At 33.0% G+C, this 17,541-nt stretch overlaps 1 protein-coding gene across 1 annotated transcript in view; it reads left to right on the forward strand.

Annotated features, from left to right (window-relative positions):
- Nucleotides 1–17,541, forward strand: part of CNBD1 (cyclic nucleotide binding domain containing 1) — a 327,265-nt gene that overhangs the window by 40,290 nt on the left and 269,434 nt on the right. Inside the window, exons 3-4 of the mRNA XM_008689174.1 lie at nt 145–255; nt 14,230–14,388. Coding sequence (XP_008687396.1) covers nt 145–255; nt 14,230–14,388 — 270 coding nt within the window. The remainder of the gene's footprint in view (nt 1–144; nt 256–14,229; nt 14,389–17,541) is intronic.

The raw sequence follows: 17,541 nt of genomic DNA on the forward strand, positions 1-17,541 counted from the left end.
CACAGAATGTTTAGGTTTCATATTTTTGTCATTTGCTTTTTAGGCTAAGTAGTTGTATGTTATAAGTTAAAATTCTTTCCCTAGGAAACCATTATCTGATGATACTTAAATTTTAATTTTTCTCTCTTTTTATTTTTAAAACAGGAGTTCTTGCACTCTGTTATCAGCTCACACTATGTTTATAAAGCAATATCCTAAAATATTCCTGCAGAAAAAACACAGACTGCCTAAACTTTTCAAACAGGAGGGAAAAAGGTAATGATGTCTTCTTTTGGAAGCAAGGTTGATGTGTGTGCACATTAAAGAATAAATGGAACTCAAATAATGAAAGTATTTGATCTGTTTCCAGCACTCCACTCTAGGGAGCTGCCAAGGAAATGGAGTTTGATAGGGAAGAGTAAATTCACACAATCGTTTTGGAAGAATTTTAATTATATGGTATGATAATTAGGACTAATAAATGTATGTTGCTCCTTTAGTTTTATCATTAGAATGAATAAGCAACTAGCCTTATATAATAAACATACTAAAAGAAAATACTATTAGGAATGTGAAAGATAATACAAATAATGATACAAAAAAACTAAGAAAATTATAAATTATGATAGAATACTTTATATAACTTAAGGCTAATTTGATAAGCTAGATCTTATTGATTAATATTCTAAAAAAATGTGCTACTGAATTTATTCAAGAAGATAAAATTAAAAAATTATTATGGTATAAATAGAAATTGTGAAAAGTGTTCTTCAAAAGCATATTTTGAAGCAAAGAAGAACAAAAGCAAAAATTAAAAACCCATAGTCTGAGTGATATCACTAGAAGTTCTTTTCAAATGTCCAAAAAAAGGTAATTTCTATGCAATTTGATTTTCCCAGAGTGTTGAAAATAAAAAATAGTTTGTGAATTTGCCATGTACGTGTAACTCTGATATAAAAATTTGACGAGTGTTTACAATAATAAACAAGAAATGCCAATTTTAATTATGATTATATAAGCAAATATACACAATAAAATTTTAGCAAATAATACAATAGTGTATTAGATTTGTACATCATGGTTAAGTTGGCTTCATCTCATGAGTGTAAAGAAGGTTCATCATTAGAAAAGCTATTGCTATAATTTTATAGTATTACTAGCTCAAGGAGAAACTGTATGATCTATCAATGTTGAGAAGGTATTTGGTGTAATTCAGTATCTATATCTCATAGTAAAAAAAAAATCATGCTTTTACATGTAATGTATGCAGTAGGTGGCTATTAAATAGTACAAAACGTTTATATTTTCAGCCAGGAAGAAACTACTCTAAAGTAGCAATAAAAATACCTTAAACTGAATTAAAATAAATATATTCTCCCATTCCGTGGGTTGCCTCTTAGTTTTTCTGACTGTTTCCTTGGATGTGCAGAAACTTTTAATCTTGATGAAGTCCCATAAATTCATTTTATCTTTTGTTTCTCTTGCCTTTGGGGATGTGTCATGAAAAAGGTTGCTTTGGCCGATGTCGTAGAGGTTGTTGCCTATGTTCTCCTCTAGAATTTTGATGGATTCCTGTCTCACATCGAGGTCTTTCATCCATTTGGAGTTTATTTTTGTGTATGGTGTGAGATAGTGGTCAAGTTTCATTCTCTTGCATGTAGCTGTCCAATTTTCCCAGCACCATTTATTGAAGAGACTGTCTTTTTCCCACCGGATGTTTTTTCCTGCTTTATCAAATATTAGTTGCCCAAAGAGCCGAGGGTCCATTTCTGGGCTCTCTATTCTGTTCCATTGGTCTATGTGTCTGTTTTTGTGCCAGTACCATGCTGTCTTTGTGATCACAGCTTTGTAGTACAGCTCGAAATCTGGCATTGTGATGCCCCCAGCTTTGTTTTTCCTTTTCAACAGTTCCTTGGAGATTCGGGGCCTTTTCTGTTTCATACAATTAAGGACTGTTTGTTCCGGTTCTTGAAAATGTCAAAATCTACAAAAGAACTTCTCAAACTCAATACACAAGAAACAAATAAACAAATAAAAATGGGCAGAAGATATGAACAGACACTTTTTCAAAATGAAGACAAACAAATGGCTAACAGACACATGAAAAAATGTTCAAGATGTATTAGCCATCAAGGAAATTCAAATCAAAACCACACTGAGATACCACCTTAGCCAGTTAGAATGGCAAAAATAGACAAGGCAGAAACAACAATTGTTGGAGAGGATGTGGAGAAAGGGATCCTCTCTACCATTGTTGGTGGGAATCAGAGATGGTACAGCCACTCTGGAAAACAGTGTGGAGGTCCTAAAAGTTAAAAATTGAGCTACCTATGATCCAGCCATTTGCACTACTGGGTATTTACCCCAAAATACAGACGTATGAGTGAAGAAGGGCCATATGCACCCCAATGTTCTAGCAGCAATGTCCAAATAGCTAAATTGTGGAAGGAGCCGAGATGCCCTTCAACAGATGACTGGATTAAGAAGTTTGGTCCATATATACAATGGAATATTACTCAGCTATCAGAAAGCAGAGTTCTCAACATTTGCTACAACATGGACGGCACTGGAGGAGATAATGCTAAGTGAAATAAGTCAAGCAGAGAAGACAACTATCTATGATTTCTCTATCTATGGACCTAAACTAGGATGATCGGTAGGGAAGAAAAGGGATAAAGAAAGGGGGGTAATCAGAAGGGAATGAAACATGAGAGACTATGGACTATGAGAAACAAACTGAAAGGGACTTCGGGGAGGGTGGGGGAATGAGGATAGCCGGTGATGGGTAGTAAGGAGGGCACGTGTGTGCATGGTGCACTGGGTGTTATACACAACTAATGAATCATCGAGCCTTACATCGGAAACCGGGGATGTACTGTATGGTGACTAACATAATATAATAAAAAATCATTTAAAAAAAAATAAAATTTCATAAAATATATTAAGAAATTCTAAATCTCTAAGCTTAGCTTACACTGGTCCTTCATGTAATGTGATGAGCCCATATATGTCTGGATAGTGGGACTAGAGCTCAGGTAGTTCAGAGAAGCTTTTGGAAGAATATAATTGATGAGGAAACACGAATCTTGGCAGACACTAAATACCTGCACTATTAAAATTATTCATCAATAGCCTTTACCTATTGTTATTGCCATATTCAGCACTCTATAATTCATTTAACTTAAATGTCATGTGACAGATATAATAGCTAGACTTTGAAGTATGGGATGTGTCTGGTTGTGAACATCTGGTGAAAATGCCTGATGGCAGGGCATTTGCTAAATATTGAAGTGCAGGAGAATAGAAGAAATGCTTCATACAACCATTAAATCCACTTGGAGCAATGCCACATTAATGCAAATAAATGGAAGACCGGGCTGAGACATAGCAAAACAGTTCTACCTGAGCAAAAAAATGTGAATACAGAGCAAAAATGAGGTCAAGAACTGCTCAGAACTATAATGATTATCTAAAATTTATTTTATTTATGAATTAACTAGAGAGAAGGTAAATTTTTGGTAGATTCACAGACATGGGATATCAAATAGACAATTCTTTTTAAAAAGCACTGAATTTTCACCCAGATGACTTGGATTTATATCGTTTCTGTTTTGCCCAGTTGTGGCAGCATGACTGGAATAGTCTCTGAATATTGACTGCTCTGTTTTTACTCAGGAAAAGAAGATAATATTAATATCCTACTTCAGAGTTATGCATGGAAAAAACTTTTTAATTGTACTAGCTCTTATTATTATAATGGACTATAGATATAGGCACTGATGTCTTATGTAGATTTATACCAACTGTCAAGAAATTCTGTCTCTTTTCAAATGAGTTAATCAACAACAGCAACAATAACAAATTAATGCCTATAGTACTAACAGTAACAAATCACTGCATTCTTCTCTTCAACAAGTTTAATATTCACCCTTTTTTAAACAAAAAAAGACGGACTTAAAATTTTTTTTAAATTGAAATATAGTTGACACACAAAATTACATTAGTTTCGGATGTAAAATATAGTGATTCAGCAACACTATATATTTTGCTATGCTCACCACAAGTGTAGCTACCATCTGTCACCGTACAGTGCTATTATAATACCATTGACTATGTACTCTAGGCTGTGCCTTTATCCCTGTCCCTTATTCATTCCATAGCAGGAAGCATGTATCTCCCACTCCCCTTCACCCATTTTGCCCATCCCCCTCTCCCATCTGGAAACCACCAGTTTGCTCTCTGTATTTATGGGTCTGTTTCTGCTTTTGTTTGTTTATACATTTTTTGTGTGTTTTAGATTCCTCATGTAAGTGAAATCATATGGTATTTGCCTTTCTCTGTCTGATTTATTTCATTTAACATAATACTCTCTGGAGCCATCCATGTTGTTGCAAATGGCAAGATCTCTTTCTTTTCTTATGGCTGAGTAATATTCCATTGTATATATACCACATCTTCTTTATCCATTCATTTATCAATGGACATTTTGTGGTTCTTCTATATCTTGTCTGTTATAAATAATGCTGCAATAAACAGGAGTGTATATATCTTTTTTAATTAGTGTTTTAATTTCTTTGGATAAATACCTAGTAGTGAAATTATTGAATTGTATGGTATTTCTATTTTCAATTTTTTGAGGAAACTCTATACTGTTTTCCACAGTGGCTATACCAATTTTTATTCTCATCAACAGTGCATGAGGGTTCCTTTTTCTTCATATCATCACCGACACTTGTTATTTCTTAGAAAAGACATAGACTTTTAATCAGTACACCTTTTTATCAGTTCATTTCTGGAGGAAAAGAAGTTTAAGGAAATGATAGTAACTGAGAAAACAAATAACACATGCCACAGAATGTGGTAATCTTTGTTGAAGATATATTTATTAAATAACATTTTGGGAGGGTAGGAATTCACATATTTACAAGGAAGCCTGTATTCTTATTTGACTTTTATAAATCTTTTGACTTACTTTTTTGGATAGTAAACCTAGAGACAGTATAATTCTTTTTCTTTTAGAGAATGAAAAAAATGACTAAATTGCAACTTTTCTACTGGGAAATTTTAGCCCACATTTTTAAACATTTATTAATTTGTCTATGGGCTTATCTTAATGTTAAACTACAAAGCTGTGTATGGGCTTTGGTTATAATGTACTTGTCTCATCAAATTTATCATCAGATCAAATTTTGCACTTAATATTCAGAGTGTGGCATTTTAGAATTTTTTGGTATATTTTTATTCAGGAATTTTAATGAAGTCCAACAGTATCTATTATCTTAAAAAATTTAATTCTAATTAGACATAGGATCAAATAAGGTCAAAAAGGAAGGAGTAACTTGCTATGTTTAGAAGGAGTTTCAGGTTTATAACAGGTTATAACAGGTTTATAACCAGGTAATGGTAAAATTTAGTAAAACCATTTTAATTTAGCTTCTGTTATATAACTTACAACTCTAATTTGACCTGGGAAGAGTAAAAGTATTTTAGCAGTGTGCTATACTGTGCTTCCTGCCCACCAATCCCAAGATTTTACTAAGAGTATTCTTCGGTGTGCTAAAGGCATCCTGACCAGGAGAGGTCTGCTGAGATGCTTCTGAGGAGCCCAGAAGTCTGTATGCTCTGTTGGCCGAATTACTAATCTCTCCAAATGCTGTCAAAGCATGTTTTGTGCAGAGTTAGTGCTTCAGTTTGGACTTTAGATTCTAAAGAGACTAGGACATCCCAGCTAGTTGAATTGAAACTCAGAATTTTACTTCTATATTTAAAAGCAGCAGTAACATGTACCTTTGATTTGGGTTAAAGTGATGTGGAAGTTTTCTGTAATATATATATTTTTTCCAGACACATTTTAAAACAGTTATTTGGTATAGTACACATACTACCTTGATGGATTATAAATTCTCTCTAAAAGTGTAAGTGCAGAGAATGCTGGAAAACAAAGATGAATATCAGGAGATGAAGCAACTGAAAACCTAGAGCAAATGGATTCTGATAGACTGACTTAAAAAAAAAATCTCTGCAAAATTGTTTTCTTAGCTTGTGGTTTTCTTTTGAGATTTGGACTCCATTCCATTCCCTAGCATTGTGAAAATTACCCATGTGCTACAGCTACATCTAAGTAGTGCTTATTTCATGCTAGCTTGAATCTGGCCTCAGGGTATTTGGGTATACATAGGGTATTTGAAAAATATGTATTTAACATTAGAACAAATGAAACTATCCTTTTTATGATTATAAAACCCCAAAATTTCTGAAGTTCTGAGGTCTGCTGAATGAGATGCTCACTGTGTTTTTTTAAAGTCAGAACTATAATAATTGTTGCACTATTTTTCTCTAAAAATAAAAGCAAAAATTTACATTATCTGGAAGAAATCTTATGATAATGCTTTATCATTTGTTTGTTCATTTAAGTAATATAAACTGAGTACTGACCATGTGTTAAGTACAAGTCGCATGAAGTCTCTACTCAGAAGGTATGGCTTGGTGGCACTGACAGGCACTAAGAGATAATAAAAAAAAGTATATAAGTATCTGAAGTGACAGGGTGGGAGGCGGTTTCCACTGAGAGTGCTTATGTTAATAGCAGATAATGTACTGGAAGATCAGCGCAAGCATCCCTGAGGAAGTGATGTTGAAGTTCAAGGATAAGTAAGAATTGGCTAGGAGAAGATGGTAAGCAGTCCCTGAGGCAAAAACAAAACAAAACAAAACAAAACCAAAACACCCAAGTGCATGTGATGGTCTTCACACTGTTTAGTATGTAAGTGCTGGTGAAGCTATTTTGTCTGCTATACTAATTGCCCAGTTTAGTAGTTGCCTCCAGAAAGCTGTTGAAAACAATTTTTTCAAAATCTTTAGATAATTTCTTTCATATATATCAAGATGGGAGTGCTGGTGGCTGAGGGTGCAGAAAGAGAAGATAGGAAGAAAGAAAAAAAGAAAGAGGAAAGAAAGAAAAGAAAGAAAGAAAGGGAAAGAAAGAAGGGAAAGGAAAGGGGAAAGGAAAGGAAAAGAAGGAAGGAAAGAGAAAAGGAAGGAAGGGGAAAAAGGAAAGAGGAAGAAAGGGAGAAAGGCAAGGGAGAAATGAAGGACTGTCATGCTAGCTCATGAAAGCAATATTTGGACCTTTTGGAGAATTCTATGAAAAGAAGGGAAGGGAAATTTATAGAAATCTAACTAGTTGCCTCACCCATGGTCTGATGTCCTTTGTGGCCCAAATTAAAGCCTTTACTATAGCATAAAAATGAAACCCTAGAGGACTTGGGGCATTATTGTAGCAAAGTGGTGGCAATTTGTAAAAATTGCCTAAGTGGGTAGAATTTCCCTGCATTAGAGTGGACTGTTACAAAAAAGTTTCAACTCTGAGTCTAAAACAAAACAAAACAAAACTGCCATCCATGTTTACAACTGCCACTGAGGAATGGCAGGTTATGCTAAAAGGAAGGCCCTTTTGTCATACTTCGTTCCTGATCATTTTGGTTAGAATTGTCTGGGAATAGGTGCTGAGGAGGGTTGAATGGCTCTGCCTAGGATAGAGGCATTCTAACTTGGAGTTGTGGAGCTATCCGGGAGTGAGGAAAGGCAGAGACAAGGGGCAGACGAGAAGCAAGAGCAGCCAGGAAATAACTGGAGAAGTGTGCACTGAGTAAGGAGAAACCATTGGTCCTAGGCATGGGGTTGAGGACATTGATTTCAAGTATAGTGTGCTATATGTGATACAGCATCTCTTTAGGATAACCCCAGTGTTTGATGAACTCTATTGCACTTACAAATGCTCTAAATATTTGATTTAGTTTAGTTTAGTTTTGTTGAGGAAATATAGGCAGAGTCGGTTTTATTTCTGGATAAACAAGACCTGGAATAAAGAGTATTTAAGGAAGAAACAGTGGCAGAGGTGACATCAGAATGTAGTCTGGGGAAATGTTAAAATCTTAAGGAGAGCTTTGTACTTCTGTGGATTTGCATGGGACTTTATCTTGATTTTAAGAGGCCAGTAGAGCCCAGCTTTTGTAATTTGTATTGCATGGAATTCCTGACCAGCATCCTGATAATGGAAAAATGTGCTACCATCAGTTAAGAGATAGGTAGTGGACATGGTACAATTATGAATTCAGCTGGAGGAGTATTGTAAATGCTGATGTTTTTTTCTTACAAATTCCATTCATCAAAGGCCATATGCAACTAAGGGGGAAAGCCATCTTTGATTCAAAGGGAGTCAGTTCTATGCTTTGAAAGGCTACAGTTGAAAGTTTGGATCTTCTTCCAAAGAAGATTTTTATTTTTCTCTTCGATAAATTAAGTTCAGCGTGAGTGACAGTATCGTTGAATGGTTAGAATGGTGTTTTATCATTGTTTCTCAACAGTCGGTAATCATCAGTTCCAATACTGAGGTCAGGTAAAGAGCAGTGGTTACTGAAGCAGTGTTGTCTATAGAGTATGGAAATGAGAATGGAAAAAAAAAACCAGATAAAAGCCATTGAAGTGAGTGTGTAAGAGCTTAACAAAGCTAATTTAAGAATGCTGAGAAAAATTAAGGGTCAGTAAAAATTAGATAATGTAGATTTGTAATCACTCAGGTGTGTGACCAGTTCAGTAATGTTCTGTGGGTGGAAAAAGTAGGGTGATTAAAATGGAAAAATTAAAATGATTCATACTGGAGAACTGTGAGAGTGAACAAAATAAATGCTTCCTTGTTTGGGTTTGGAGGTTAGCAAATATTTGTTGGATTGTGAAGAGAGGGAATTTAGGTTATAAGTGAAGACAGAGCATGGTATTTGATTATTCTTTTATAAGTATATATTAATATATTATTGTATTAAAGGTTGTCTTTAGATATCCTACCTTTTTAAATTTGAACTTCTTTACTTTCAATTAATCCTTAGTAGGTAAATGATCTTTTTGAAATAATTTCACTTTCTTGCATTTTCATATGGCTTGTCATATATTATGGAAAATGTATTGCTGTTTTAGTCCATAGAATACATGTTAAGTCCAGCTGTTCACATTTATCTTTCGATTTTCTGTTGTTCTTTAGAAAATAAAAGAGGAGACTTTGAGTTTGGCATAGACATTTATTTAGTAGAAACTAGGGAAATATTGCTTACCTCTGTCTAATCTTAAAATATTCTTTCTTATATTATAAGAGATGACAGGATTCCAATGTTTGCTGTCAAGAGTATATAATGGAACTTGCCTTTGAATCCTCAATTGTAACTTTGGATATGTTGGCAATGTGTAGAACAAAGTCAGCAGTATTGTACAATATAAGAAAAAAACTTTCAATTTATGATCTTATATCTTGGGGAGGAAATTTACCCATAATTATTTCCTTGGTTTGTCGTTAGTGATAGTTAAGCTAAGCTTAATAAATGGAGTTAACATAGTACACTTAAAGTGAGAGTATTTATTTGTATTTTTATAAGTCAGGCTGACTTTAGTTTCTAAAAAAAAGGATTGAAGAATCCTATAGCAAACATCATAAGAAGATCCCATATATTACTCTGGCTCTAACTACTACCTAGTAAAATTTATGTGGATTTACAAAAAAGTGGGGGAAGGAGTTACAGAAAGATTAGGGGAACTTATTTTAAAAAGTTCATTCAGAGCTATAATACAAGAATACATGGATTGCAGTATGTTGTGATGGCCTTTGGACTAATCACATCTGGGTTTGAATTTCAGTTTTGCAATTTGGCAGTTGTGTTGCCTTAAGATTACCTAAAACTTTGAGTCTTAGTCTCTTCATCAAAAATGGAGACAATAATACATGCTCTACGGTGCTGTTGGAGGACTGAATGAGATAATGTATACTAAATTTTATTTTATTTTATTTTATTTTATTTTATTTTATTTTATTTTATTTTATTTTATTTTATTTTATTTTATTTTATTTTATTTTATTTTATTTTATTTTATTTTATTTTATTTTATTTTATTTTATTTTATTTTATTTTATTTTATTTTATTTTATTTTATTTTATTTTATTTTATTTTATTTTATTTTATTTTATTTTATTTTATTTTATTTTATTTTATTTTATTTTATTTTATTTTATTTTATTTTATTTTATTTTATTTTATTTTATTTTATTTTATTTTATTTTATTTTATTTTATTTTATTTTATTTTATTTTATTTTATTTTATTTTATTTTATTTTATTTTATTTTATTTTATTTTATTTTATTTTATTTTATTTTATTTTATTTTATTTTATTTTATTTTATTTTATTTTATTTTATTTTATTTTATTTTATTTTATTTTATTTTATTTTATTTTATTTTATTTTATTTTATTTTATTTTATTTTATTTTATTTTATTTTATTTTATTTTATTTTATTTTATTTTATTTTATTTTATTTTATTTTATTTTATTTTATTTTATTTTATTTTATTTTATTTTATTTTATTTTATTTTATTTTATTTTATTTTATTTTGCTTGGTGGTGGTGCTAATCCCTATCACCTGAATTAACTGAGGTTATTTTTTTTATCTTTAATATGGCCATTTTAAAAACATTGATAGCTACAAAAACTATGATTTTGCACAAAAACTATTATTTTACTAATGCATGATTTACTAATGCAGTGTAATATACACTCGCCATTTAGAAAACATTGGTCCCCTACGTTATACAGATTTTACAAATGTTGATATGTTTATGCAATATATGAAGATCACAATTTTTAATATCGTCACTGATCATCAGAAAATCCTTAAGTGTTAGGAAGCTGTCAAGTTTACTAAAGTGGATACAAGTTTTCCAAAAATCAAATTTTTACTTGAAAGCTTGAATTTTATCATAAGCAACAGATACTGTATATTTGAAGTGACAACTACACTTCACTCATTTTTGAGAAAATACATTCCAAACATCCAAGTCATTTATTATAGTTTGTTTTTAGGCTGTTCTTTCCAGTAAATATGGAGTGCAGTGAAAAAAGTGGATAGTTTAGCTTACAAATCGGGATAATAGCTCACTTTTACTTGAGACAAAAATCTCTTTGAAATGCTGCAAAAATTCTTTATACTTTTCATTTTGTCACACAGTATCACAAAGAAGTGTATTCAGGGTCAGATGGTTGAGATTTGAGAAAATTAATATTTTTTCTGGCTTTTTAAAAAAATGCAAGTGTGTGGCAGTGAGGAATTCCATGACTGCTAGTATAGTTTGGTCTCATTATTTTGAATCATGCTTAGTTGCAAATAGTTTTACCCATCATTATTTTTGTATGATTAAATTTCAACACAGCAAAAAGAAGCAAATCACATCTTAATGGTATTATGATCTTTTTAAATAATATTTTTTCTCTTCATAGTTTAATAGTATCATGGTGGCAGTGAGAATGTAGAGCAACTGAAACTTACCCCTTGGCTACTGTTTTAGCCATTTTAGAAAATTATTTGTCATTACTAATATAATTGAGGATGCACATACATTATGACTTAAAAATTCTAATTCTGTGTGTATTCCCTGGAGAAGTTGTGCATATATATATATATCTATATATATATATATATATAGATATATAGATATATAGATTGATATATATATATATATATAATGAAATCTTACGCAGCAGTAAAATGAATGAACAATAGTCATTAAGTCTCATAAACACAATGTTGGAAAATAACAACAAAAAAGCGAGTTACAGAATACTTAAGAATCACTTCATTTTTATCAAGCGCAAAATTAAATATGCAAAATTAAAATTAGGTTTTTAATGGTATGCATACATTTTTGATTTGTCTGTATAATGAAAAGCAAGGGAATAATAGGAACAAAATTCAGGGTAGTGGTTATCTCTGGAGTGGATGCCATGTGTCTGTCCATGGAGGACAGTGTACAGGGCCACAGGTACTTTAAAGATCTGAGTGGGTACATTAACACTATTTTATGGTTACTTTTAAACTTACAATATATTATGTATTTTTTAATTTAATAATCAATAGAAAAAATGCCAAAACCTTAAAAAGTTAATAGAGAAATGAATAGAATTGCCTAATTACTAGCTCGTTATGGTAACTATCCAATTCTATAGATAATTTCATGCATCCCTATCATTTACCTTTAGTAAAAATTAATTCAGAAATAATCAGATACAACGATATCAAAAAGTTTGGAAAGATTAATAGATGATATTAGTTTATTGTACAGTGCCTATGTCTATTTGACAGGATCAAAATATTTTTGAGCAGAATTTAGCATCTTTAGAAATTTCTTCTGCAGAAAAATTCCTTGTACTTTCTTCTGGAATATTCTTTTTTAAACTCTTTTCATCTTGAATGACTCAGTTTAAATCTCTCTGTGAGAGACATTGTCTTTTCCTGGCAAGCAAAATAGGTCCCAATAGGTCCCAAAGGATTCAGTTTTCAAGTTAGACTCCTAAGAATCAGAGATTTTACCCCATATCAAACTTCTTTTAAAAAATTTAAAGGTACAAGTTATTATGAAATGTAGAGAGATGAAGAAGTCTGAGATCACCAGCATAGCTCTCCAGAAAAGATCTGAATCATGTCCATAGCTTTCTATACTCCCTCTTGCCTTGTCTGCTTGTACAAGTTATTAACTTCTCATAAAATGATTTTCGAATTTTGTATGACTTAATTTTTTAGACTATGTATTGTGTTATTGCTAGTTTTACTGTATAATGGTGAGGATAATTTTCTACCATTTCCCAAAGAGCATAGGACACAATTTAATTAATTAATCAATTAATGTATATGGCCACCTATTTGTTCCTGTTGCTTGTGGTGGTTTAGTATCTCCTGGTGAATTTCAAGAAGCTTAAATGTCACTGGGGTCTATTCTTAATTCTTTGGCTGCCTTGAGATTTTCAACACAAAGTAGGAAGTCCAGGAATCACCTGCCTTGGGCAAATATGATGAACTTAGATCAGAATAATACTAAGTCCAGTGGAGACTTACTTTCCACATTCCTGCCACAAAGTCTGCCATATCTACCTCCCACTCTCCCTCCAGTCCATGGACCTCACTTCTTCAGAATATAAAAACTTTATTTCATTTGCATTGTAACATCCAGGCTGGGTGGAGGAAAGCCAATTGCTTTATAACTGAATTCTTATCATTGCTGAGTTTTACTGTGCTTACTATTTACGGGAGTAACTAGGGATAGAGTTTTAAGTGGAGTTCTAGGTCTGGAAGGAATGGTTGAGGTTCTGTGAAAGTGATGGAAGGGGAAATGGATTTTGGCTTTTAATTTTATCTTTGTAAGTTATGCTAGGCTATCTCCTTTCTGTATACATCAAATAAATAAGCTTTATTACTAAGCTTTAACATCTGCAGACTTTAGAGAGATTACGGAAACTCTAGCTCTACTAACTATGAGTGGTAAGACAAATTATATAAACTCTTTAACCTGAAATGTCCTTATCAATGGAGGATAATGTTGCTTATTTCACATAGATAACATTAATAAGATGTGTATATAATGTTTAGCAGAACAACTAGCATAAAAATTCAAAGTATGTGTTAGATGTTAATGTGATTATTTACTATTATTATTATTCCACATAATGTTTATCTTATATTTAAGTATGATTTTTATATTTTCATGTATATAATTGCAGGTCAGTAATCTATGATCATTTGGGCTTTTATCATTGCCTCCACTTTTTTTTTTAAGGATAGACAGCATTTGTTAGTTTTTGCTCTTAGGTTTTTAGTGACTTCTTAATAGGAATGCTTAGAGCTAGAAAAATGAATGGGGAATGGTCATTCAGTCATACATCTCCTGGGGACTTGGGTGTATAACATACTATAGCACAAGAATAAAGAACAATGGCTGCTTTTAAGATGTTCATAATTTACTATTTGGAAACAAAAGTTTTTAAAAAGCACTTTTGTCGCTGATATGAAGTTTACACCAAAAAACAAGTGTATGGCTGTAAAGAGAACGATATTAACCATTGACTTCAAATATTTCCTTAAATTATGAACACCTAATTACAAAAGATGTTTCAATCACTTAAGACAGTTATAATATGTATAATCAAGTTCTGTATGTAGAAAATATTTTATGAATGTCAGTGTTTAGGCTTAACAGTATGATGTATTTAACTGTATTACTGATGATTGAAAAAAAAAACTAAGGCATTGAAATGGCATACATGATTAAAATGCTAAATTATAACAGAGCCTTTCTACTCTTGACAGTAAAGAGTTCTTATCAGTCATTTTTGTACAATATGCAACACCGTAATCTTTATGTTCCTTTGTTCAGAAAATCTGCTGAAGACATAGTAGAATATGAACCCCAACAATGTGATGATTCTCACAATATAGCTATCCATGTTAAAAAAGCACGTGGTGGCCTTACTTTATATGAGCCTAAAAATTTTGAAGAGAAGTTGGTAGAATTCCTGGATATTTTAAAGAAATTGTAAGTATTTTTAATATATTACTTCTTGTAGTTGAATAATGCTTTTGAATAGCTCCACTTTTTTTGTTTGTTTGTTTTTTAAGTTAGTTGCTTGCAGGTAAGTGTGCTTTAATTGTATTCTACCATTAGTGGTTGATTCAGGAGAGGTAGAAATACTGAAGACTGTTCTAGATGAATGCAGTCGTCATCAATTCCATCTTCATGGCATATCATGGATCTATTGGTAATATATCCAACTGTGGCACATTTTAATTTTAAGTTGCAAGCAAAACAGGTGTTATTTACTGATTGTGTTAAATCAAAATTATGTTTAAGATTTCATCAGCTTACAGTTATTTGTCAGCTCTTCACAGCATTTAAACTGTCTTCCCCATCACAGAGGCTTTAAAATAAACTTACCTCATATTCTTTTTAACTTCTTGGAAGACTTTGTACTATGATTGGGGTACAACTGCCTGAAGGAGAAGGAGAAGAAGGAGAAAGTAGGGCTTAAATTTAGATGGAGCCTGGTTTCCAGAGATGGTATTGGATTTGTGAGTAAAATTAAAGTTGAAATGAGACCATGGGAAAATGTGATAATAGAATAAGGATTGACAACACAAACAAAATGAATAGAAAGTGTCAAGACTAGAATTGTGTCTGAAATAAAGACCAGTAGCATGGAATGAGGAAATAAAAATCTGGCATTTATGTTTGGAGGAATACACTAAGAATTCTATCTATAAGTACTCTTCTTCAAAATTGTCATTGCAGGGGCACCTTGGGTGGCTCAGTTGGTTAAGCAGTTGACTCTTGGTCTCAGCTCAGTTTTTGATCTCATGGTCCTGAGTTCACACCCATAATAGAGCCTACTTGAAAAAAAAAATTGTCATTGCAAACTTGAGAAAATATGGTCAGAGCTTCCAGGAAATTTGAGGATAGTCAGATTTTTGATACTTTTACTTACAACAACGTGAACGAAATAAACACCGCAATTACTTGTCCCTTTATAAGAAAGTGGGTATGAGGGAATTGTAGAGAAGGAAATCATAACCACCTGCCATACACGGTAAGTTGCATAAATAGAAAATTTAATGAGAATGTGTTCAGTGATTATGTTAAAAATTTTGGTAAGTTGCATAAATAGAAAATTTAATGAGAATGTGTTCAGTGATTATGTTAAAAATTTTGGTAAGTTGCATAAATAGAAAATTTAATGAGAATGTGTTCAGTGATTATGTTAAAAATTTTGGTAGAAAATCATTAAAGCACTGAAAGTTACTGGAGCTATAGCCACTTTCATTCCATTAAACCATAATGTTGACAAAAATTGCATTGGATTAAATTTTTGAAGTGTCTGGAAACCCGTGAGACACTCACTGCTGATTTCAGATTGTGCTGGGCTGCAGGATTTTCAATGGGGTAATCTCTTCTTCCTGAAAATAACAAAGTGGCACTTCCCAGACAACAAAGGTTCTCATCTAAGATGCCGAAGGAGCTCAAGTGGCTATGGTTCTCTGGCAAGGTGTTAAAATATTAAGAAGTAAATGTAGGTTGAAGTTAGGATGGAAACTGCAAATGGATAAAAACCCAGTACCATGTTAGCAATAGACTGAAGCAGGAGCCCTGATAGAAGGCTATCCAAACACAGGGTGGAATAGACAAAGAATCTCCTGCTGCCTCCTTATGTGGACTGCCGTGGAATTCATTTAACAACCAATCTCCAAATACCCTAGACAACAGATGTTGGGAGAGTGGCAGTTTCCAGAACCTACTCCCTCTCACATGTGAGAGAATGGGTGGGTAGGTAGAGGAGATCCTGAGGTACTCTAAGCTCCCACTTTCAGTGGCTCAGAATTGGCCAAGTATGACTCTTCAAAATGAAGGTAGCAGGTCTTGATGGCTGCCAGTGGGTGGGGCTGTGTCACTCACTGAGTTACAAGGGCAGAGTATTTGAGAAGGGAACTCACTCTTATGTTTAATATTCACAGAAGACTTTAATTTTTTTTCTTTTTCTTTTTTTTTTAAAGATTTTATTTACTTATTTGACAGAGAGAGACAGCCAGTGAGAGAGGGAACACAGGCAGGGGGAGTGGGAGAGGAAGAAGCAGGCTCCCAATGGAGGAGCCTGATGTGGGGCTCGATCCCAGGACTCTGGGATCACGTCCTGAGCCAAAGGCAGACGCTTAACGACTGAGCCACCCAGGCGCCCCAAGACTTTAATTTCTATACATAAAAATTCTGATTCATCCTCATATCAGTGCTTTGAAGTGGATATGATAAGGTAGTCAGTAAAAGAGCAGTGCATGTGCTAAGTTCGCAATCTATATTTGTTCTTCCACAGACATGGTTTTTATCTTCTTGTCTCCTCGGTACACTAGTGTATTCATTTTCCATTACTGTGTAGCAGATTATCATAAATGTAGTGGCTTAAAACAACATCTATTTATCATCTCTCTGGGCAAGGCTTAGTTGAATCCTCTGCTCATGTCTCATAAGGTTTCAGTCAAGGTGTTCGTGGAGTTACATTCCTTCTGGAGCATGAGGTCGTCTTCTAAGCTTGTAAGTGTTGGCAGAATTTAGCTCCTTGTAAAAGTAGGGCTGAGGTCCCTACTTTCTTCCTGACTCTCAGGTAGGGGCGCATTGCGGCTCCTAAAAGCCTGCAGATCCTTGCTGAATCACCATCTCTCAGACCTTCCCACAACATGGAAGCTTAAATATTCAAAGCCAGCAAGGGGTATTCTCTCTTTCTCCTGTTCTGCTAAGATGAAGTGTTATATAACTGTATATCCCATCACCTTTGTCATATTATATTGGTTAGAAATGAATGTTGGTTTTGCCCCATCCCCATCCCCAAAAAACTCAGGGGCTGGATGGGGGGCCCTTAGGGTATGTTAGCCATATTTAGTAACATCATAAGTCTCTGTGACTCAATCACATTTGTAGTGGGGCTGTATGCTTAATGTACTCATACAAAGTAGTTCAACTAAAATCTGTTAATTGATGGATAAGTTGTTAGCCTCCTTTATCTCTAACTGAACCATGATCAGATTGATGGGCTGCCTTAGTGATGTGATTTAACACATTTTTAAAAGTAGCTACCTTATGCTTTCTAAAATTCTTCACTTTGTTATCCTGCCTGAAATTTTAACAAATAAATTTTGAGTAACAGTA

The sequence above is a fragment of the Ursus maritimus genome, unplaced genomic scaffold (assembly GCF_017311325.1).
Source record: "Ursus maritimus isolate PB19 unplaced genomic scaffold, ASM1731132v1 scaffold_9, whole genome shotgun sequence".
Lineage (NCBI taxonomy): Eukaryota > Metazoa > Chordata > Mammalia > Carnivora > Ursidae > Ursus > Ursus maritimus.